This window comes from Trifolium pratense, linkage group LG4 (assembly GCF_020283565.1).
Source record: "Trifolium pratense cultivar HEN17-A07 linkage group LG4, ARS_RC_1.1, whole genome shotgun sequence".
In the NCBI taxonomy this organism is placed as follows: domain Eukaryota; kingdom Viridiplantae; phylum Streptophyta; class Magnoliopsida; order Fabales; family Fabaceae; genus Trifolium; species Trifolium pratense.
The window spans coordinates 44762878-44788409 of NC_060062.1; the positions used below are offsets into that span (position 1 = coordinate 44762878).

A 25532-nucleotide genomic window follows, 5' to 3' on the forward strand; every position below is an offset into this window, starting at 1 on the left:
TTTTTCAATATGTAAACTCATTTTCTTACTCATCTCTCTTCATTTTCTCTTGATTCCTTCGAACTTCTCTCTCTCCAGAATAAATAAGGAAGGTGTACCTTTGCAAAGTGTACCTTTTCAATATGCGACCAAAATTAGTGTACCTTTGCAAAGTTGATAAATAAGGAAGATGAGTAACAATATCTATAAAAGGGACGGCTCATCCATTCGTGATCATAAAAGGGACGGCTCATCCATGCTTCTGATCCCTTTGAAGCGGCTTCAAAATTGATTTATTGGCATAGATGAAAAGCTTATATTGGAGCGTACTATGTTAGGCCTACTGCAATGGATCCAATGTTTTGCGGCCCATTTGCTGAGGAAATTGAAGGAGGGAAGCAACATTCATATATATGTATGCGAATTCCAATTTCGATCCGATCAAGCGGTTGTGACATAAGAACATCCAAACACTAAAGATATATAGTGTTAGTTGAATCTCCACCTAAACATGTATTATTAGGCACAACCAATTGTATAATCAGAAATAATTAAAAATATAATAAAATTGTTCAGAGTTTAATCGTATAGTAATGAATAATGTTAAATATAACATATTAAAAATTAATATTTCTTTCCGATAATTATAAGTTTGTCTTTGAAACATATCAAATAGTAAAAAATATATTCAATTAAACTGACGAATAGTGTTCAAGTATGTAAAATTTTTCTAATATTTTTCAGTATAAATTGACAAAATAAAAAATGTGTAAATACACTTATATTTTATTACGGTAGAATGTGTATTTTTAATAAAGCCTGGGGTATGAAAAACGATTTGTCACAATTTTCATGAGTTGATTGTTGCTTGGGCCTAATACTAAAATCAATATAAGGTTGGGATAGCCCAGCCCAGTTAAGCCTATGTCAACAAACAAAAAATGATGAAAAGGTTACACGATCTCAAAAGGTTTCACCAAACCTTATCTAAGCAAGGAGAGCTAATGTCCATATGTTTCTTCCTTGATCATGCGATAGCGTAGACGACAACGACAGCGACAAAGGGGCTCACACACACGCATTAGGACCGGCAACACTTGGGACCATCGACAATGGCGTCTTCTTCCAGGTTCTTATATGTTAATAAAGCTAATTTGTTCCTATACAATAAATGAATACTTTACCTTTGTTCCCTATTTTCATGAATTTGCTTTGCATCCCAATACTTAATGTACAATATACATGTACTTTTGTCAGAGCTACACATGCAATTTGGGAATTAGGGTTTGACTTATATATTTATTTGTCAAAAAACGTTTTTTACTAAATGAGGGTTTGACTTATATATAATTAGAATTTCTGAATCCATTTTGCTAAATTAGTGTTTGACTTAGTCAAGGATAGTTGGAAAAGGTTTTACTAAGTTTCATTTATATAAATTATTCATTTAAAAGGATGGTTTGATTAAGTAAATCAACGATTTTTACAAATGGTTTTACTATGAGTAACTTATATAAATTATTCATTTTAAATTGTGGTCTCATTAACTAATTAATCATTTGGTTATGATATGTTTACAAACTAATTAGTTATATATGTTTTGTTATACAAGGGGACCTTCGGTAGGTGACAAAATAATTCCGTGTTGGTTTCCGACGAGAATTTACCCGGATAAGGTATCGTAGTTGTCCTATTCAAAAAAATCTATACGAAAGTTCTTGATTGAATTTTATACTTTCATATCAACTAATACAAATACCAATATTGTTTTATATCATAGGAGAAAATTCATGTTTGTTCTAAGTGGATCAACAAGTATGGAAGCAGAATTGATTTTCAAAAGCCTGGAGTTATTACAAATCTTAAGAAACAAGCGACCAGTTTTGTTTTTAAGCAGAGTGACGGTAGATGGTTTATACATTCTGGGATTATGGTAGCAAGGGTTAATGGTTTCGTCAAACCAACTGATGTTATACTTTTCTATAAAGAAGATAACAATTTCAAGATTTGGCTTGATAAGGCAAAATCTATCGCTTCAGTGCCACCCACTCCTCCTTCGGCTAACGTGTATGTGTATACAACTTTACAATTTATGTTTTGATAAAATCAGCCGCATTTCATACTTAGTATAGGTTAGAATAAATATTTAGATAAAATATTTAATTTAAAAAATTGTGTGTATTTGATTATATATGCAATGTACCTGAAGTTCGTGCTAAAGTTATATATGTTTTGTTATATACAAGGGGACTTTCCGTAGGTGAGAAAACATTGCCGTGTTGGTTTCCGACAAGAATTTACCCGGATAAGGTATCGTAGTTGTCCTATTCAAAAATATCTATAATAAAGTTCTTGATTGAATTTTATACTTTGATATGTACTAATAGAACACCAATACCAATATTCTCTCTATTTGTTGTTTGATATCATAGGAGAAAATTGATGTTTGTTCTAAGTGGATCAACAAGTATGGAAGCAACATTGATTTTCAAAATCCTGGAAGTATTACAAATCTTAAGAAACAAGCGACCAGTTTTGTTTTTAAGTGGAGTGACGGTAGATGGTTTATTCATTCTGGGATCAATGTAGCAAGGGTTAATGGTTTCGTCAAACCAACTGATGTTATACTTTTCTATAAAGAAGAAAACAATTTTAAAATCTGGCTTGATAAGGCAAAATCTATTGCTTCAGTGCCACCCACTCCTCCTTCGGCTAAAGTGTATGTCTATACAACTTTAAATTTATGTTGTTATAAATTCTGCCGCATTTCATTTTAGTATAGGTTAGAGTAAATATTTATATAAAATAGTTGATTTAATAAATTGTGTGTTTTTTATAATATAAGGAATGTACCTGAAGTTCGTGCTAAGGGAAAATCTATTGCTTCGGTGCCACCCACTCCTCCTTCGGCTAAAGTGTATGTCTATACAACTTCAAATTTATATTGTTATAAATTCTGCCGCATTTCATTTTAGTATAGGTTAGAGTAAATATTTATATAAAATAGTTCATTTAATAAATTATGTGTTTTTTATAATATAAGGAATGTACCTGAAGTCCGTGTTAAAGCATCTAGGCACTTCAAAACTACCATTTACCCTGATAAGGTATTTTATATTTTTATGATGCCGATAATTAACGTAATTTGAAAATTGCGACTAATTAGAATACAATACTAAGTTTGTTTTTTTTTTTTTTATATGAATTACCAATCAGAATGCAATCAAGGTATGTCCTGAATTTTTGAATCACTGGTACAAAGAGCTTGATTTTGAAGAAAGTGGTTGCATCATTAATGCCGCAACAAACAAATCTACCGCTGTAAAGTTCAAGCCAAAGGACGGATTATGGTTTCTTTCTTCAGGAAGGAGAGTTGCCATGAATAATGGCATTATGAAACCGATGATCATTGTCCTTTATTTGGAAGGAGATGTAAACAGATTTTCAATGTACCCTGCCTATGGAGAAAATATGACTCCTACTCCTACCAATTACGATCCTATTGTGATATCATCCGATGAAGACATGATTCATGAGGAGCATGGTGATGTTATTAATCAACCTGAGGTGGAAGACCCTGTAGACCCTTCTTCTTATTACATGTTTGATGTGAAGATGTCTGAGTCAGCTGTTCGAACAAATCAAGTTTTTGTAAGTGCATTCTATTCACATTTTTGTTTCTTATTTTTCATTTGTATATCTGTACTGATTTATTGTACACTTTTAATTACGTAGCATTTTCCCAACAAGACGTCAAAGTATGTTCTTTGGGATAAGCAGACTATGATTAGGTTGAGGGATCTTGCCACAGGACGAGTTTATCCATGTACCATAATCACTTCAGGCCGATACACTCACGAAAAATACCTAGGCGATGGCTGGTATGACTTTAAGTTTGACAAAGACTTGAGGGTTGGTGATACATTGCGTTGTGAACTTGATGAAGATGCCCGATTCATGAATGTTGAGGTCATACGCAATAGGAGAAGGCGTCGATGAAGGATATGCTGGTAGCTTTTTTATTGATGAGGAATATGTTGGAAGCAGTTTAATTGATAATGATGTATTAACTTAAGTTTGAAGTTTATAATGACTTGTGGTTTTGTTATTTGGTTGAACAACTTTTATTTAGTTTATCGTCTTTAGTTGGGTTGTAACTAATTCACAATTAGTAATTTCGATGGAACTTATATTATTACCGAATTTAGTTTTTTGTGTTTCAATTAATAGTTGTGTGATTCTTCGTGATAAAAATTATAAAAATTTCATTGCACTACCATACATTATCTATATATAAATTTTAATTATATATGGATTGATGGTATGCATAAATGTTTTCCGATACATGTTTTTTTACAATACTAATTATTTAATAAAGTAACAGTGCTATATATATAGCGAAAAAATTTCTAGCGAATTTATCACGAATGGCTAGCTACTTTGAAAAAACACTCACTAACCACACATGTGCAATTAGTGTTGACTAAAATAATTACTCTTAAAATGTGCTACGTTGCCGTCGTGATGATTCGCGATACAATCTTTCGCGATAAAAAGCAATTTCTTTATGTTCTTCAAATGTACATGTTAAACTTCAAGAAAAATGTATATATTCAAACTTAATATTCTGTAAAAAGGTAAAAATAATTTTTATATAACTTAGGACAAAATAATTTAGGATAGAATTATATGACTTTAAATCATATATATATATATATATATATATATATATATATATATATATATATATATATATATATATATATATATATATATATATAGTACACATAGGATCAAAAGGGGTGTAGCCCACTTAATGAATCACTTATATCATAAAACATCAATGTAACACATGCACTTTTTGCTATCAAAGCTGCCTAACATAAGGACATAATAGTCCATGACAAAGACCTCATAAGGAGTTACTTAAAAAACCAACATCCTACACTATCCACATTTGCGACAAGGAGGGACCACAAGAGACAAAAATCATGGCTTCATCTAGAAACAGGTATGAATTCTTCCACTTTTTCAACTTTTTTCCTATTTTCAACTAGATTGCAAGCTTCCATCTTTGTTAAAAAACATTACCAATGAACTGTTGTCAGATCTACAAGTACACATATTGTGTTGGAATGTATCTACACATACACATGAAAAAATATCAGATCTACCCAAAAATTTCATGTTTCTCAAATTAATGATTTTTATTTATAGGATGCATGTTTTGCAAGTGTTAATTTTTCGAATTAAATTGTATTTTGGGGACCACTGAGTCCTTAAATGTTTGGGATAATGTTGCAAATTATTATTTAATTTGTTTGCATTTTAAAACTCATTGTAGTTAAAAAAAGTTAAATCTAAAGGAAACAATAATTGTTCAAAGTCAATGTATTTTTGTGAAATTTTTCTCTAACTAAATGTGAGTTAATTTGTCTATATAAGGAATGTCGAACCATACTTAGTTGGCGCAAAGGATTGGTTCACAACCATGATATACCGTGATAAGGTAGTTTTAGTTTTTGCAATATGTTTTATGTTGGTTATATTTCATGTTATTAATCTCTTTTTTATATGATAGGAAGAGATAAAAATCTGTCCAGAGTTTCTTACCAATTGGGGTCACAAAATTAATTTCAAAAGACATGGATATATTATTAACAAAAATGATGTAAGGACTCTTATTCTGTTTAGCAAGAACAATGGGACTTATTTTATAAGATGTGGTATAGCAGTAGCCATTGTGAATGAGTTTATGGTACCAACTGAAGTATGTCTTCAGTATGAACATGACGGAAACAATTTCCGCATGTATGAGCTTCAAACCACTAAGGAAAACCCTTCTTCTACGGACATACCAATCAAAATCCCTTCGGATGATAATAGTAGTGAATCAGATGGAAGCATTGACAGGAAGCTTGAAGAAATTGTCTCATTTGCGAGATCACTTGAACCGTTGGAAAACAAAGATGAAGGAAAATATGTGAATAGTGACGAACGAGTGCAACAACAAGTTGTCAACGAAGGTGAAGATTATCGATGGACTAGAGTGATTAGTGATGCCTTTGCAAAAGGCAAGTCTGTTTTGGTAAGTTTGTCTTAGAAATTTTATAATATCGTCTTACATGGTTAATCATTATTCTATTTATACAATTTGTCCAATAAATAGATGTATTATTATTTACATTGTCATATTATGAATTTAAATTTACATTGGCTTGGTAGCTATCCATTTTAGTTTTTAAAAGTCTTTGTTTGAAGAGAAAGCTAATAAAAATTTTACAGAAACATTTACATATGTTACTTTTTCAGCACTTTCCAAGCTATGTGTGCAACGACTATCCATTCTCATTAGATCATGAGCTGAAAGTTATTAATCGTGACACAAATTACACAGTCACATGCACTGTTGCAAAGGCCAATACCAAGATTCCTCAATTTCAACTTGGAGGTGCATGGTACGGTTTTGTCAAGAGGATGAACCTAAAAGAAGAAGACAAGTTGTCGTTCCTACTCGACAATCCTCCTACGGTTCTTACCGTGTGGAAGGATTAGAATTATCATCGTGATTACAAGCAAATGTTAATGTTGTTTCTTTATGTATGAATGTTGAACATCTTTTTTTTTGTTTTGAGATCTCTATAGATGGATCTAGACTATATCAATCGGTGTTTTATGTTGAACAACTTGGTCTGTAATATGATGATGACACGTACTTATTTATGTTTTATGCATATTATTTTCCTACATACATTAGTATATTGAATGTTTTGTTGTTTCATATCTTATGAATGTGTGTTCATGTTATGAACCATAACTTCTTAGGTGTAAACATGCACCATAAATTTTGAGCTTTATAACAGACATGAGGTAATATTATTTAATTGTCCAATCCACTATATGTAATTTATTTTTTATGCAAATATCTTCATGTTTTGTATAACATAATTTTAAGCTTGACTTATTATATTACATGCAGTTGATAAAGGTTAAACTCTTCACATTGCTGCAGGACCAAAAAATATATCCAGCGAAAGTATATATCAATGGAGTATAAGAGTTATTTGGAGGAGCAAAACAATAGTTTTAAAAGCTAATTGGAAGAACATTGAAAAGGTAATTTACATTTTACTATTTTTTTACATATTACTTAATGTTTATTTTGGGCTGCAAGCCCAAGACTAAACTCACAATATGAGTTATATTATAAATCCATGTTGGGCCTACACTTAAACAATCATATATCTTTTTAACATGTTGAGACAAAAACATAGGGTTGTGGCCCACATATTTATAGATATATAAGGTAAAATTAGGGTTATGTTAATAAGTTTCACACAATCTCTTCTATCTTCACAGCAGCCGCCCCTCCATTTGTCTCAAAGATGAGCCTCCCTCCTTGGATTTTATTTCCAGAAATTTTGGAACCAAATAATGGGTAAGTTTCATGTCATGTACTATAACTTGGACTATTTTTTGCTATGTGTTTTGTAAAATGGAAAGAGATAAAAGTAAATAAACACATGCATGTGCAACTCAACTAGCAAACAAAATCATACCCTACATGTTTCAAAGTGCATAAACATAATTTATACTATGTCCCCACACCACTGAATAGAAAACTATTGTATTTACAAATTTATTATATTTTATGGTTTTATGATAATATACAACACTTTTTTTTCAAGCAAGTCATTTTCTTTATTTATATATATTAGGCAAGATGAAATGGATGCTCATTCTGACAATATTGAAGACCAAATTGATGCAATCCATGCTGATGAGATGGTTTACAGTCCAGATCTGCAAGTTGAATGTAGTGAAAGGATACAGAGCTGGCAGATAGTAGTTTCAAGAGCTATTTGGAGTGGCAAAAAAGTATTGGTATTTACTACATCCTTCATACTTTATAATTAGCACTAATTACATTCATATTACTTACTTTATTACTTATCTATATTGATAGCATATCCCAAGACATATTGTAAAGAATTGTTTGCGTGAAGATCAACAAGAAATTACTTTGGTCAATCAAGATAAAGATCTGATTTATCATTGTAATTTATTGTCATATAATCGCGATTATATGAGGCGGACTTACATCGAACAAGAATTCTATGATTTTGTACAAGACGCAGAGCTCGGTATTGGAGACACACTTTGTTTCACTGTCTCAGTTCCACCTGACTTCATTGAGGCTACGGTCATCAAGCGCGAAGTTTAACCTTTGTAATGCATAATTTATATTCATATTATCTAATTCCAATATTATTAAAATGTGGTAGTTAATACCATTGTTGTAATATTGATGACCAAGTTGTTTTGTTTGTCTCATTTTGGTTTCATTTTCATTACTGAACCTTTGTTGTATGTTATTAGCCTTCTAATTTTGTGGTATGCATCAATGTATGTTATGGAATTTGTATTTATATTAATGTTGGTATTATAGATTTTAGCAAGTTTCAACTTAAAAATCGAAAGCAAAATAGCTCTATGTCTACCAAGCCAAAGCCAAAGCCAAAACTTCAATTTTATTTTGTAACATTTAGATGATAATGCAATATCATGATTTCACTATATATACAAATGACAGTTATATATGAGTGCATGATATGCATATATTTTATGTAATGTAAATTTACAGATTCATATAGGTCAAATATCCTATATGAAAAATTCCTTTTCATATTACATTTTGATACAATCAATATCTATGATAGTCTAATAAATAATCTTTTCAATTTATTACCTTTTAGGTGTAATATTAGCATTGAAAATGACAACTCTAATTTGGTCTCTCAAATATTTTACTTTGATAGAGACAATACCATGGAAACACATGCTAATGTTAGTATATTACTTTAACACATTGATAACATTTGTTTTATTCATTGACAAATCACTTTCAAACAAATCACATACAAACAAAGTTTATGACACAAATAAGTTGACCAACATTTGTTCCTTTTATTTGTCTCAAAGTAGTCATAAAAAAATATTTTTTCGTTGGTTCTATGATGCAAACAAAAGTTATCTTTTCATTACACTATGAATTGTTAACAAAAACTAAAAGGAACCACCCATTGTTGGGAAAACTATGGAGTTTTCTCAAGCTAAACTAGCAAGATTCAGTAGAAAGCAACAACTAAAGAAGCAAGCAAAGAATAACAATGTCTCATCTTCAGGTTTATGTATTTATATACTACCATATTTCTTATTTCATAATTTCAACAAAAAAGATACAAATGGTTTCATTATTCATCAAGTTATTGAATGATACACATTTGTTTTTTTGAATAGAAAATGTTAGACCAATGGATGCAACCCAAAGAAAGAATTCAAGGTTTGATGGAATGAGCTCAATAACACAAGATTCAATGGAAAGATCTTATTCAAATTTAGGTATGTATACCTTTCAATCAAACCTTCTATTTAATATTAAATTTATTTAATAGTTGTTTAACTAAAATATTCAAATATAGAGAATGTTCAACCAATGGACATAAGTCCCAACTACAATATTGTTTGCAACACTCCAATTGCTAAGAGGAAAGCAGATAGGATTCCTCTATCACCTTTGAATCCAGGTATGTATTGAAGTTTTTCTAATATATATGTTTGATGTTTGTATATATATATATATATATATATATATATATATATATATATATATATATATATGTCCTTTATAATAATTTGATGAAAAATAAAACCAATACATAAGGTGAAGTATATTTATTATTTTAGTTGTGATTGATTGAATAAACAGGTTCTATTCTCACAACAAATTCATCTCAAAACGTGAATTCAACCATACCATCTAAAAGAATCCGAACTCCAAATCCTAAGTACTTTTCTCCTACGTCATGTTTCTTTAATTCTCTCACCGAGGATTCAGTCATTACCTCAAAATCAAGACAACCAAGTCAATATCAAAAAGGTTAGAATACAAAACTAGATTTATTTATATGTTCTAAACATAACTATGTTTGTTATTCCTAATAAAATAGTTATTGTGTCAGGATCCACTTCGGCTTCTAATAATAAAGTGAACAATTCAGCTTACTCTGAGGTTATCAATCCAACTTTCAAAAGTTCGGATGGAAAATACTCCAGGAAATTTCCACTACACTCTAAATATATCGGTGTTCAAAGATTGGATTTTGAGGATGACACACAAGGTATGTAATTTTAAAACATTTTTATTTGTTTATACAAGATTAAAATTTTAGTCAATGCTATTATAAACTGACATTATCTTAACTTCCAAAGCAGGTTCTTCTGTTGACGTGGATAATAATGTTGATCATTTCAAATCAACTTGCTATGCAGCTTCTGAAATCGAGCGTATGTATTTAACCTCCTTTAAGTATTTTTATAAAACGTTACAATATGAGAAACTATACTAATATAAATGTCTTTCTTAAAAACATGTAGCTATCCTTAATTTTGGACTTCCTGAATTTACATGCACAAAGTGCTTTGCTGAAATGTGGTATGAGGAAAGATCAGAAAAAACAAGAAATGGTCTTCAAATTGAATTTTCCATGTGTTGCCAAAAAGGAGAAGTTAAGTTGCCTCTTTTAAAGAAACCTCCGAAACTATTGATGGATTTAATTAGTGGTCAAGATCGTAGGAGCAGACATTTTAAGGATAACATTAGAGCTTACAATAGCATGTTTGCATTTACTTCCATGGGTGGTCAAATAAATGATAAAATCAACGATGGCTTAGGACCTCCGCAATTTATATTAGGTGGTCAAAATTACCATAGAATTGGTTCTCTGTTACCTGAGGTAGGAATGACTCCGAAGTTTGCACAGTTGTATGTGTATGATACGGAGAACGAAGTGAATAACAGAGCTGCATGTTTTAGGTAATTCTTTATAATTTTTTATAATGTTGTCCACTTTGATTCTTTACAAATTTTCAGTCGCAAACGTATATGTATCATACTAATATAAGCACATTATGAAAAAAAAATTAGGTCTGATAAGAAACAAAAAGATCCCATTGATCGCACTTTAGTTAAAGACCTTCAGCATATGGTAGATAATTACAATGGTCTTGCCCAAGCTTATAGGAGAGTCAGAGATGCACTACAAAATGGCAGTGAATGTCAACTATCTCTAAGATTATATCGAAACCGTGAAAAAGATTCAAGAATGCATAATATTCCTACGGCTGATGAGGTGGCAGGTTTGATTGTAGGAGATTTTGATGATTCTGATATTGGAAGAGATGTAATTGTCAATGAAAGGAAATATGGATTGACAAGGATTCATGAAACTCATGTGTTGTTCTTGCCTCTTCAATATCCTTTACTCTTTCCACGTGGTGAAAATGGTTGGGAACCAGATATTCCACGTTTTTTTACAGAAGAAGTATCAAAGGAAAAAAAGAGAGAGAGAGTTTCAATTAGAGAATTTATTGCTTTTCGACTTCAAGATAGAAAAGTTGAATTTGGCAACATTCTTTATGGTAAAAGGTTGTTTCAACAGTTTGTTGTTGATTGTTACACCATGTTAGAAGCCCAACGCCTGTCATTCATAAGAGAAAACCAATCCAAAATCCGTAATGATGTTCTTAGTGGTCTACAAGAAGCTGTTGATAGAGGTGATGTAGATGCGTCTTTAGTAGGGAAGCGTGTTATTATTCCTGATTCTTTCACCGGAGGTCCAAGATATATGTTCAATAATTGTCAAGATGCTATGGGAATTTGTAAGAGGTTTGGTTATCCTGATCTATTCATCACAGTTACATGTAATGCAAATTGGCCAGAAATACGCGACTTCATTCGTCCTAAAGGTTTTCAACCATCTGATCGACCTGATATCGTCTGTAGAGTGTTCAAGATGAAGTTAGATCAAATGTTGATTGACTTCAAAAAAAATCAGATATTCGGCAAGGTCATAGGAGGTAAATATTCTGGAAGTTTAATTAAAAACATTTATATACGATCGTTGTTAGATTACGTTGTTTCATTTTCATAATGATTGATTTTTAAGATCTTATTGTTATTATGTATTATGATAGGCATGTATACCGTTGAGTTCCAAAAGAGAGGACTACCACATGCACATATGTTATTGTGGTTAGATGGTGAACATAAGATAACTTCTGGTGCTGATATTGACAAGTTAATCTCTGCTGAAATTCCTCATCCTAAATTATATCCAAAACTCCATGCTGTGGTTACTTCATATATGATTCATGGTCCATGTGGCAAATCTAATCTCAGTTCTCCTTGCATGAATGGCACGCTTCAATGCTCAAAATTCTTTCCAAAGAAATATAAATCATCCACAAGTATTGATGAGGATGGATATCCGTCGTACAGGAGACGTGATACCGGAGTAGTTGTAGAAAAGAGTGGAGTGAAGCTGGACAATGGCTTTGTTGTTCCCTACAATCCATTTCTTTTGATGAGGTATCAGGCTCATATTAATGTTGAAGCTTGCAATAAGTCCAATGCCATCAAGTACTTATTTAAATATGTTAATAAAGGTCATGACCGGTCAAATATTGAGATTTCAAATGGCAAAAGGGTTGCAAAGAACACTGAATGTGTTGATGAAATAAAAAAATATTATGAGTGTCGATATTTATCTCCGTCTGAAGCTGTTTGGAGACTATTTAAATTTGACATTCATCAAAAATTTCCAGCTGTTATTAGATTGTCTATTCATTTAGAAAATCAACAATGTGTCAAGTTTGATGATAACAGTAAACTTCATAATGTCGTGAGTTACCATGAAATGATCGACACAATGTTTCTTGCTTGGTTTAATGCAAATACTCAGTATGAGGAAGGCCGTGATCTGACTTATGCAGAATTTCCTTCAAAGTTTGTTTTTCATCCTAGAGATCACCGTTGGGAACCAAGGAAGAAGGGTTTTAGCATCGGAAGACTTTCATATGTGCCTGTTGGAGCGGGTGAACTGTATTACTTGAGAGTTTTGTTGACAAAAGTCAGGGGTTGCACAAGTTATGAAAGTATCAAAACGGTGAACGGAAAATTATGCAAAACATTTCAAGAGGCATGCAGTGAACTGGGCCTTTTAAAAGATGATCAGGAATTCAAAGATGGACTTATCGAAGCTTACGAAACAGCTACAGGTGGTCAGATGAGAAGGTTGTTTGTTAGATTATTGAACATGAATACAATGAGTAATCCATACGATGTTTGGCTCTCTACTTGGCATTTATTAGCCGATGGTATACTTTACAGTAAAAGAAGAGAACTAAATCTTCCAGGTATTAATTTGTTTATTATCTGTATTACCCTGTTTATGATATTTTCTATCAATTTAATTTACGTCTTATAAAATTTATATTTTGTTGTAGAATTGCAATTAAGTGATGAAGAGTTGCAAAATCTCTGTCTCATTGAGATTCAAAAATTGTTGCTTTTAAATGGAAGAACATTAAGTGATTACAAGACCATGCCTGTACCAGTAGATGGAGATGTCAATAATTTTGAAAATAGACTCATAGCAGAGGAACTGAGCTACAATAGAGATGAATTAGGTGTTCTGCATGCAAGTTTAGTTGAGCAATTAACTGAAGAGCAACTTTCTGTCTATCAAAAGATCATGACTTCTGTTTTGTCTGAAACCGGTGAGTTTTACTTTTTGTACGGATATGGAGGTACCGGGAAGACTTTCTTATGGAGGACACTATCAGCTGCCTTAAGATCTCAAGGTAAAATTGTGCTTAATGTTGCTTCCAGCGGAATTGCTTCACTGTTGCTTCCTAATGGAAAAACCGCTCATTCAACTTTTTGTATCCCATTAGAAATAAATGATAAATCTACTTGCAATGTTAAACAAGATTGTCATAGAGCCAATTTGTTGAGAGCAGCAAGTCTAATCATATGGGACGAAGCTCCCATGATGAATCGATATTGTTTTGAAGCATTTGATCGTACAATGAGGGATTTGATGTCGAAGGTAGATAAGGACTTGAACACTAAGCCATTCGGTGGAAAGGTTGTTGTTTTAGGTGGAGACTTTAGACAAATCTTGCCTGTAATTAGGAGAGGTACAAGAGGAGATGTTGTGAATAAAACATTGTGCTCATCAAAATTATGGAAGCATTGCAATGTTTTAGAGTTGACAAAAAATATGAGGCTGAAAGGTGATTCCGCGGACAAGTCACAATCTGAGCTTAAAGAATTTGCTGATTGGATTTTGAAAATTGGAGATGGACTCATAGATTCAGATGAAAATGGAGAGGCCCAAATTCAAATTCCCGAAGATTTGTGTAATTTAGAAGTCGATGACCCGTTGCTTTCTTTGGTTAATTTTGTTTATCCAGATGTTGTAACCAATTATGGGCAACCAGCTTATTTTGAAGATCAAGCAATACTTGCTCCGACTTTAGAAGTTGTTGAAGATGTAAATGATTATGTGTTGTCTCTGATTCCCGGTGAAGAAAAAACCTATTTTAGTTGTGATACACCGTGCAAATCTGATGAAGATTATGAAGTTCAAAGCGATTGGTTTACATCAGAATTTTTGAATGACATTAAATGTTCCGGGATACCTAATCATCGCTTGACACTAAAAGTTGGTGTTCCTATTATGTTGTTGCGAAATATTGATCAAGCTGGCGGACTTTGTAATGGTACTAGACTACAAGTTAGGGATTTGGGGAAGAATATTATAAAAGCAACGTTTATCAATGGAAAACATGCCGGTGAAACTGTTTTTCTTCCAAGAATGGACTTGATACCTACTGATTCAGGTCTGCCTTTCAAGTTTGGCCGCCGTCAATTTCCTATAAGCTTGTGTTTTGCAATGTCAATCAACAAAAGCCAAGGACAGTCTATGTCAAAGGTCGGACTTTATTTACCTCGGCCGGTTTTTACACATGGTCAGCTCTATGTAGCCATTTCTAGAGTTACAACCAAGAAAGGATTGAAGATGCTTATTTTAGATGAAGATGGAAAGCCTTGCACCACCACTCTAAATGTGGTATTTCCTGAGATTTTTGAATCCTTGCATAACATAGTTAGTTGATGGAACCAACAAAAGGTAATTACATGATAATTTAATTTTCATATCATACCAATAAATGATTTTTTATATTCATTTATATTTATTCTAACATATTTCCATATGTACTTGCAGGTTTATAACATAATTAATGACTTATATTTTGACTCTCTCATGAGGAAGTGTCCATCTCTTATGGTCAATGTAATGTCATGTGTCTAATTTATTTATTGCAACTTTTGGGACAAATATCAGGATTTTTATTCTCAACATGTTTTGCACTTAAAGTCTTCATTTGTAAGGATTAATATGTGTTTAAGTAGATTAATTGTTTTACTTTGACTTAGCATATGTTTAAGGATGATTGCCTTATTTTGATGCAAACAATTAAGAGCTTAATTTACATTGATATCTTATTATTATAATTATTATTATTATTATTATTATTATTATTATTATTATTATTATTATTATTATTGTATTTGTTGTACCAATAATTACTTTATATGACAACCTTTGCCACTGCTATTTATTTTGGGCCACTAACAAATAATAGGCCCAATCCAAATTGACCCAAATAAGGGAGTCCATACCCAAAATTTCCTTGGCTATTTTTGGATTGTGAAGTTGCAGCTAGGGTTGACAGGAGCAACAAGGAGCAATTGGAGCAGTCAGCCATATTGGGAGTTCAACCAGCAGCAGAATTGAGACAAGGTAAGTGACTTATGTTTTCTATATTTCGAAGCTCTTCTTAAACCCATGATGAACTTCAAATTCTAATCTTTTTATAACACAACTTCTATAATATATATCAAAGCTATTTGCATAGAAACATTGCAACATTAATTAAAATATGAAGCTCAATGTTGTGTTATTGCTTGCTGATATACATAATACACTCACTATCATTTTGCATTTTTTAGTTATTTATTTTATAATGTGAATTCATTAGCAGATTGCGTCAATGAATTGGAAGAGGTATTATGATGCTTAATACTTTTTGGATGTGTTTTCAGATCTACAAAAACACATAAAAATAAATGAAGCTAGAATTTATGATGTTAAATAGCATCATTATACTATTGTTGTGAAAATAATATTTAGAACAAAGTAATTGTTTATATATTGCTGTTTTGGATTCATCTTGGTAGACATAGGTTCTGTTTTGGATGTGTTTTCAGATCTACAAAAACACATAAAAATAAATGAAGCTAGAATTGTGAGTGAACTTTAGCATGGATTATATGATATTGGGATGTTCTTTGCAATCTAAGTACATTAATTTTCGGTTAGAAATAAAAACTTCTTAATACAACAATTTCTTTTAGAATGATTATCAGATTTTGTGAGTCAATTGGATTCAACATTGTAGCAGAGCTGCAATAATAGTAACTTCTTAATACAACATTTATATTCACTTTCAATTTCTTTTATGAATATCATATAATAATCATATGTTTCCGATATGTATACCAGATGAATTTGATTCAAGATGACGGTATTGAACTCGAAAGGTATTGGGAAATAAACATCAGTCAACAGCATGTAGATCAAAGAGCATTCTTGGTAAGAATATAGTATTTGTGTTTTAATATTCTTGATATAAGTTATAATTGCTTAGCTTTGTAAAATTGTATTTTGATTTTGTATGTTTCCACTATTCAGCATTTTCCTACAATAATAAGTAAGGCTTTCTTAACACCGCAACAACGACGCATTAGTATGGTTCTTCAGAACACAAATATTTCCGTTGATTGTGAAATTCGAATGGCCGCAAGAAATCAACATGAGAGGTACATATCTGTAGGTTTTAATACATTTCTAAATGTTGCTAACATACAACCTGACTCAAGATGTCGCTTCACTTTAGAGGATCCACCTCAAGTCTTGAATGTTGTTGTCATGGATCAACAACAGTAATTGTATTATGTCAAATAAACTTATCATGGCTAATGTGTTGTAGTTGATTATGTTATTAAGTTAAACCTTTGATTTAAACAATGCTATGTATTGGTTTAATGTTGTTTTTTGGTTTTTAGTTAAAGTTTAAAATATATAAACAATTATATTTATTGATTTTGTTAGGGTATTTAACATAGGTCTAAATATTATATTAAATAAGCTATGTCATTATTCAATCATACCAGCTATAGTCGCCCCGTGCATTGCACGGGTACGTATACTAGTATACACACACACACTTGTTGAAGCAATTTTAATAAGGAACAAAACATCATTTACATTAAGCTATACGCAAGCATGGCTTCCTCAGCTCATAAATTCTACACCATCTTTCTGCTTCTCAGCCTTGCACTCCTCCTTTTATTCACACGGGGTAGGATTATATGATTAAGCTATATATAGTTATTCTACATAATAATTTTAAAAATAAATTGTTATATTGTCATATTATTGTTTTTTTGACTAAATTATCATAGTATTTTTATTTAACAAATGATATATTAATTAACGTAGATCAAAGTACAATGAGTACTTCTTGTAAAAAAAAAAAGTACAGTGAGTACTTCATCCAAAATATATGAAAAAAGTACAAGAATTACCGTAACCACCCAAAAAAATTACCACTACAAGAAGAAGCTAAACTAAGTACAATTGTTGACGAAGAATACAATGAAGCGCATGCATAAGTATACTACGACTTGTAATAAAAAAAAGTGCCGTCAAAAATCAAATTTCTTGTAGTGCTCTCTTATTTTGGATGAAGAAATAAAAAGGCTTGGTGTGTTTTTTGGAGGGGAAGCTGTGGAAGTTATTGAGCAATTAGATTTAGGCGTGTAATCGGTTTCGTTTGGACCAGTTTTTAGTCAAAAAAAAATATCCAAACTTAAATGAAATCTTGATTGGTTTAGTTTGGTTCGATTTTTAGTATTTTTTGAAAAATGAAACCGAAGCAAATGTTTGATTCGGTTCAGTTCGGTTCAATTGATGAATTTAAAACACTTCTTTTTATAAATAAGACATTCTGTGTATTATAAGTAAAATAGAGAGAGAAGGAGATACAGTTTTTTTTTTTTTGATAAGCAAATAATTGAATTATAAGGAGTATAAGGTGTACTCAACCCTTACAATTCGGAGAACCTCCATTATATACTATGGAGGCAGGCTAATGGATCAATACACCAATCAGAGAACTTATAACAAGAATTGTTCCCTATACGACCTATAAACCAAAACCACGTAATAAAAATAATCTGATCCACTATGACTGACACATTAGCAACAACTCCTCTAAATACAGTTGAACAAATATGTATTAGACATTTAATGCTAAGAAAAAATAACTAAAAATAACTAAAATTCATCTACCTAATATAAAATTCATCTCCTTTTGGTTTACGTGTGCAGAGGTACAAGCAAATCGTTGTTTAAGTCTAAGGCGGAGCAACCTATCTGGACCATGTAACTCGGAAAACTGTAACGAACATTGCGCCGAGGTGGAAAATGCATATAGCGGGGGTTGTTACAATGATGGCGTTGGTGTTGCTTGCTTCTGTTACTTCATATGCTAAGCTAATCAAATAATGGCAGGAAAACGTTCTATTTCCTTTCTTGTACCTGTTTTGCATCTCTTCACATCACACAAAGAGATCTATATATATCTTGTTAGAATATTCTTTAATATTTTGTTGGCTAAGATAAATTGTGATTCATTTGATGATGTTTAAGCCTGATAATTGTGATTAATAATAATTGGCTTCTGGACACTAATTCTAATTTGTGTAAAAATATGTGTAGGCTCAACCTCTAGGGTAGATTTGCTACACTGGAATTTTTAGCTAACTGGTAGCTAATCTCTAATAAAACAGAGTTAGTTACAAATTTGTTGTGAATTATAGTTGTCGTATGGGTGGTTGTATGGATTGGGCGGCAAATTATCTAGCACAATATTCCCTAACTAATTTGCAATTAATATAAAGAAAATCCTAACTATAGTTCTCAATTAATACTTAGATAAATATTGTTCAAAAGTTTATGTTTCCTAACTAAATCGCAAAGATATTGTCACAATGATTTTGCACTAAAACTCTCGTTACATATTCCTAGCGATTCGAAGCCAAATCCAAGATAATTATAAATTATTTATTATCTATTAAAAAATTGAAATAATAAACCTAATCAAATGAACATGATGTAGAACTATAAGACTAAATTTGAAGCATTACAAAGTAACTAAACACATGTTAGCATTATAAGTAAATGAATCAATCATAAAAAGTTGCATCTTAAAAAATTCATATTTAATTCATATGATGTTAAAAAATTCTAAATTTTAGTAGATAAACTTTATATGATATTTTAAAAATGGTTATAAAAAATCAATAAAAAATTAAGTGTTTAATGATAATTAAAAAAAAAATTAGTATGGACTAAAACTTTTGTTAATCGCAAAATATATATTAACAATTAAAAGAAATTTGAGTTACAACAGATCCAAATACGGACCAAAACTATATGTGCAGGAAAAATTTATAGGGATTAAATATTTAATAAAAATTAAGTAAGGACTAAATTAAGAAGGTCCAAATTAAATAAGGACTAAAAAAGTAAAAATATATTTAACCATTGATTTTACGACAATCGTCCTTATAGCGGCAGAGCCTCTCTAATTGGCTAGCTATGGTCGAGATTTCTCTTTCACTTGTATAGGTAAGGGTCTCTGGCCTAACTAGCGCGCTGTTCAGCTCGTTCACGACAAGTTTCATTATATTATGCTTCTATATGTTTTTTTGAAACAGCAACAACTAGAAGGATAAGTACATTTAGCAAAATACCCAAAAAAGCAAAAACTAATTAAACCCCTAACACTAACAACAAAAAACTTGAGTGAGGGCCTTCCGGCACAACTATCTAACTATACAATCAAATCAACATGTCATTCATTAAACAGACAAGGAGTGTTTGCTTTCTTCGCCAACAACCATTTTCAAGAAGTGTGTGTTTGATCCTATCCAACACTCAACAACCGGCCGATTCTATATTTAAATTTTTTTGTCATTCCTAGAACGCCAAATTACCCAAATCACCACCGGCCAATCCAAAAGGAACCCCCTGTGAGTCTTCTTACCTTGACTAATATGGACGATAGGATGCTACCCAAGAGGACCCAAATGTTACGCGGCAGGACTTCCACATGGCCAAACCACACACCACCCAAATAGCCTAAGCAAAAGGACAACAAGGAAGAAGATGCTCCTTCGTTTCTAAAAAACGCTACACTAGGCAAAATAAGGCGACCCATCCGAAAGACACACACCCGTAGTTGGACTTTGTTGGGATCGTAGATAACAAGGCTTGTCAAGAGAACACAATAATCTTCGATGGAGTCCAACTAACCCAAACTTTAGACAAAACTTTCCTGAGACACCGACGCAATAATCTATATTAGATGCTTTTCTATATATAGATTTCATCCTTTGATTGGTTCTCCAATAGTCTATAAATTAATGGTTTAGATAAGGGTTGTCAACTTGGTTCTGATCTAATGTATAAAGTAGATATAATACTCCGATTTTGAATAGAAGAAAATAACTTTTTAGCTTCATATTGAATAAAATATGTATTTAGACTATTTTATGGTTCAAATACATACTTTATTTAATAAACTAAGAAAGTTGTTGTTTGCTTATATTTAAAATTGGAGGGAGTACAACACATTCCCTAGAATTTTGTAGTCTATACTATGATCAGAATGACCAGAATGTGGTACATTTAATTTTATATCATAAAAAATTGGAGTACAACACCTTTATTACAATACCGTAGACTCGGTAAATCAATATTTTAGTGAATTTTTTCTTATATATATTAAGAATTAGAGGGAGTAAAATTTTACTACGATATATATTTACACCAAATAGCTATTAGATAAACTAATAAGTAATAATGGTGACGAAAATTTTGTTCATAAGATATATAACACTCAATTGACAATTTCAATATTCTTATATTGAACATATTCATCCGATTCTAGGACATTGTAGTTGTACATGTCTATGAATTTTTCATAATACTTATCACTTTATCTACATACAAAAAGAAAGCAGAAATTCACATAAGAGAAAAGAAAAATTATGTCTCTAATTTTCCATTAACCAAATAAAAAAAATGTCAAATTTAGATACCGAATTACTGATGTTTTTAATTAATATTTTCGTCTACAATTTCTATAGCCAATAAGTTTTTTCTAATAGGATCTTGATGGAGAAGCAAGACAACTAGACAAGAACAACAACTCTTGGATTGCATCGACTAATATTACACAAGAAACAAGCAAGAGGATCATCCGCAAATTGATCAAGTTCAAATCCATGCCACAAAATTATCAACGAAGTTTCCACGAAGTTTTAATTGAAATTCTTAGTAACAACATGCATCTTAATATATCCTTATATATATACACCTGCATATACTTTCTAATTAAAGCATTCTCAAAAAGAACAAAACATCATCATTTACATTAATTACCAAGCATGGTTTCCTCTTCTCGTAAATTCTACACCATCTTTTTGTTCCTCACCCTTGCTCTCTTTTATTTCTTTACACAGGGTACGGTATAATTAGTTATCTATATATGTGTGTGGTAGAGGTTAATTAAATTCAAAAAATCTTGGCATGCATAGTTAGTTTTCTTGGGCATTTAATTTAAGGTAAAATTGTGGTTTTGGCCCTTAAATTTTCACAAACTCATGATTTTGATCTTATAATTTTTATAATAGCATTTTTTACCCTATAACTTTAGCCCATTTTTCAAAAGGTCGATCGCTTATTGATTTTGACCAAATTAACGCACACGTGGACAATACTCATATGTAACGTCAGCAATTCAACACACACATGAACAATTACTTCATGACATGCTGACGACATGTGCGTTGACTTGGATAAAATCAGTGGAGGCCAATATTTTGCAAATAGGCCAAAAGTGCTATTGTGAAAATTAAAAGGCCAAAATTGCATAGTTGTGAAAATTAGGAGACAAAAAGTGCAATTTAACCTTAATTTAATTACAAATGAACCTTCGATTATCATGATTATTATATTAATATCATGTACGTTTTTTATTTTTCCCAAAAAATATCATATACGTAAGATTTTTATTTTTTCGCCAAGTGCTATATTTAGCGAAGAAATCAATCGCGAAAAATCACGACATGTAGTGTTCCTGAGTGGGCAATAAAATTGTGCCACATTTGTCAGGATCCTTTCGTGATGCTAAAATTCGTTGGATATAGCATTTTTCTTATGAAAATAGAGAATTGATCTACATAATATATACAAAAGTTTAATTTATTTTGTTTGTTCATGTGAGTGCAGAGGTAGAAGCAAATATTTGTGAAAGGCTGAGCAAAACATTTTCAGGGCCTTGTTTAGACAATGGAAGCTGTAAAAATCAGTGCATCAATGTGGAACATGCTACTTTTGGGGCTTGTCACCATAAAGGCCTTGGATTTGCTTGCTTTTGTTACTTCAACTGCTGATCAAAAATCATCACAACATTTCTCTGATCAAGCAATGCTATTGCTAGCTTTTCTATATATAATAATATAATAAAAATATTTATGAGAGGAAAATGTTCTTTTTCCTTTCTTGTACTTTTTTTTTTAATGGTCCTTTCTTGTACTTGTTTTGCATCTCTACGCACACAGATAGATATCTTAATTTGAATAATATTACCTTGTTGGTGGAATTCAAGTATGTATACAAGAGACAATGATTCGCTTTTCTATTACTCAAAAACCAACATCGTGATATTGTGATCATCGGTTTGATCTTAAAAAATACCTTTATTGCGACGACACCATAAGCACCAGAACACCGTGTTCCAGACTAGCAGCAAACTATTTCTAATCGCTTTCCTAAAATCGAAACCACATAGATAATTATATAGAGGGAATAATAACAAAATGGAAATTTTTTTGTGACCGATGATTTTGTTTTGTTTTTATGTTGCAATTTCGGTAGCCAATAATTTTTTTCTAATAGGATCATGGAGTAGCAAGACAACTAGACAAAATTAACATGTCTTGGAATGAATCGATCAATAATACAAAAGAAACAAATTCCCAATCGAATTTTCTCCATACGCATGAGCCAGGAATCAAACCTCTGACCACATGCTTAAGGGGACCAAGATCTTTACCACTTAGACCAATTTATTGTTGGTCATTTTAAGTTCTATATTGGCATGAATTTTAAATTTTTCTATATTTCTACCCATACATCAATATGAAGGCCTATTTTTTATTAAAAAAGTATATGGCTATATATATTTCTAGAATTTAATTTATATGCACCGTCGATGTAAAGTTATTTTGCACATGCATCCAATAAAAAACCGACACATCATGTATGGTCATTAAAAACACATGATGTGTCACATTCATTATGTGACGTGGCAACGCGTCATTGGATGCATGTGTAAAAATAATTTACTCCGACGGTGCACAACAATTAAACTCATATTTCTACTCACATAAGGACTTTTTTTTTGTAATTATAGGAAAACTTATATTTCTATTAATATACGACTAGTCACCGACCCATGCTATCACACGAGTTTTTTACAACAGCATATATGATATCAAAAAAATATATAATAATAATTTGAAAAAAAAAATAAAAACAATTCAAAATATAGTGATGATAAAAATAATAATATTCAGTACAACGATAGATATAGATAAATAGTTTACAAATTAACTACTAAACATTTTGGAAAACTTATTTGTAAACCACATTTCCAGTTTCGTCAGTGTCTTCCCCTTTTTATCGGTTGTCAATATTTTCAAATTTTTCCTTGAAGTTACTCTTGACACTGCAACATATAGTTGGTCATGGGAGAAAATTGACTGTGGAAGATACACACCAACATGTTTAAGTGACTGACTCTGACTCTTATTGATAATCATAGCAAATGAAATAACCATTGAAAACTGTCGACGTTTAAACTTAAAAGATATTCTTTTATCATGAGTTAATAATAATCTAGGAATAAAAACTTTCTCATCAATATTGTTGCCGGTTATCCAAGTATTTTTTATTGTTACATATTACGGCTGATTAAACTCGTGCACCGCAGGTCGAAGTTCTAGTTAAGTATTAACCCTAGTATTTGACTATGGGATATAATCCGGTTACAAAGACAATAAAGAAAATAACCTTATTGGCCTTGGAGTTTCTTGACCCTCCTTGCCTCCTCCTTAGAGTTCTCCTAACTCTCTCTTGAGTATCACTATTGTTGAGTGATTTCTTAATGAATAATAGTGAAGGAGGAGAACTTTATTTATAGTTTTACAACTGGATTTTGGGCTTTTCTGCGTATCCATCACACCCATCGTGACTACGATGGCGTGTAATTCTTCCTCATCGTGGCCATGATGGATCGTATCGTGGTACGATAGAAGATCTTCTCCAGGTTTTCTGTTTTTCTTCAACCGCCTTTATCGTGCCACGATGACAAGTCATCGTGGTATGATGGAAAAGATTTGTTGCAGATTTTCTCCAATTTAAACCGCATTTTCATCGCGTCACGCTGGATCTCATCGTAGGTACGATGGCTTGCGTTGTTTATTACGTTTTTGTCCTTTTTTGATGTTTTTTCCCCTTTTCTTGCTTCTGGGCCAAGTAATTTCATTTTTTCAAGTATTTGCTTGTTTTTGGACTTCAATTGCTATTAAAACTACCCTAAATTACTACTAAAAAATCATATAATTAACCGTCATCAGCCACTCTTATAACCGTGGCTAACATTGTTCTTGTTTTTTTTAGCTGATCTTGTTTCATGCGTTTTTTTTTTTTTTTTGTCTTTCTTTTCTTTTACAATGAACAGTTCCATACAGCAATCATTAAAATATAAAAAACCGTAAAAAGGAGGCATATGTGAAAATTGTATAACAAACATATCGTTACAACACAAGCATGTGAAATTAACTATTAAGATAAATCATCCTAATTTAAAACTGAAATTAGAAAGAGCTCCAAAATTAATCAAAGTCAATCAATGCTACATTTTATGAGTAAAGGGTTCCAAAATTAATCAAATCAAAGTCAATCAAAGCACCCTATAGTTCTTAACTTCTTATAGTTCTAGTTAGATACAACTGTCATAACTATGCAGCAAAATGACTTGAATTTGGGTTAGGGAGTTGAGTAGGTTTTGCATGTCCCCAAGTCTGGCCATCATCGGATGATTCTGAAATACATACTCTACCAATGCCATCGAAGGATCGTAGTAAGACACGTAATTTCCCGTCTGCGGTCTGATAAGGTACTGGTTGAATGAATCACACTTAGAGGTTCATTTTCAATGTAAATTGGGCCATGCTTGCTCCATGACCTATTGCACACACATATATAATTCTCTTTTGCAAAGACTTCAATTAAGTTTATAATTCTCAAAAGAATTCAAATTTGTGTGGCTGAAAAGATATCTATAACCTTAATTTGGTGCTAAAGATATCCATAAGTTTCACAATATAAAGCAAACAGTTACTTTATAAAGTCATTATCAGCATACAAAATCATCATTGAAAG

General features: G+C 31.6%; 2 protein-coding genes and 1 long non-coding RNA gene across 3 annotated transcripts; all 3 read left to right on the top strand.

The window, feature by feature from the left end:
• The first annotated feature begins 7764 nt into the window (after nucleotides 1-7764).
• On the top strand, nucleotides 7765-8203 carry LOC123922742. Its single transcript, XM_045975438.1, has 2 exons — nucleotides 7765-7863; nucleotides 7946-8203. Exons 1-2 carry the CDS (start codon nucleotides 7765-7767, stop codon nucleotides 8201-8203), a joined length of 357 nt encoding a protein of 118 aa, XP_045831394.1.
• Nucleotides 8204-9076: 873 nt separating this feature from the next.
• Nucleotides 9077-15200, top strand: LOC123922743. Its single transcript, XM_045975439.1, has 12 exons — nucleotides 9077-9164; nucleotides 9280-9381; nucleotides 9462-9566; nucleotides 9749-9919; nucleotides 10002-10160; nucleotides 10252-10326; nucleotides 10417-10855; nucleotides 10967-11898; nucleotides 12016-12056; nucleotides 12120-13236; nucleotides 13327-14993; nucleotides 15114-15200. The coding sequence occupies exons 1-12, from the start codon at nucleotides 9077-9079 to the stop codon at nucleotides 15198-15200; spliced, it is 4983 nt and encodes a 1660-aa protein (XP_045831395.1).
• A 411-nt stretch (nucleotides 15201-15611) lies between these two features.
• Nucleotides 15612-16766, top strand: LOC123923925. The gene is made up of 3 exons (XR_006814529.1): nucleotides 15612-15692; nucleotides 16455-16544; nucleotides 16644-16766. It is a non-coding gene; the product is annotated as an uncharacterized LOC123923925 (long non-coding RNA).
• Nucleotides 16767-25532: the final 8766 nt, after the last annotated feature.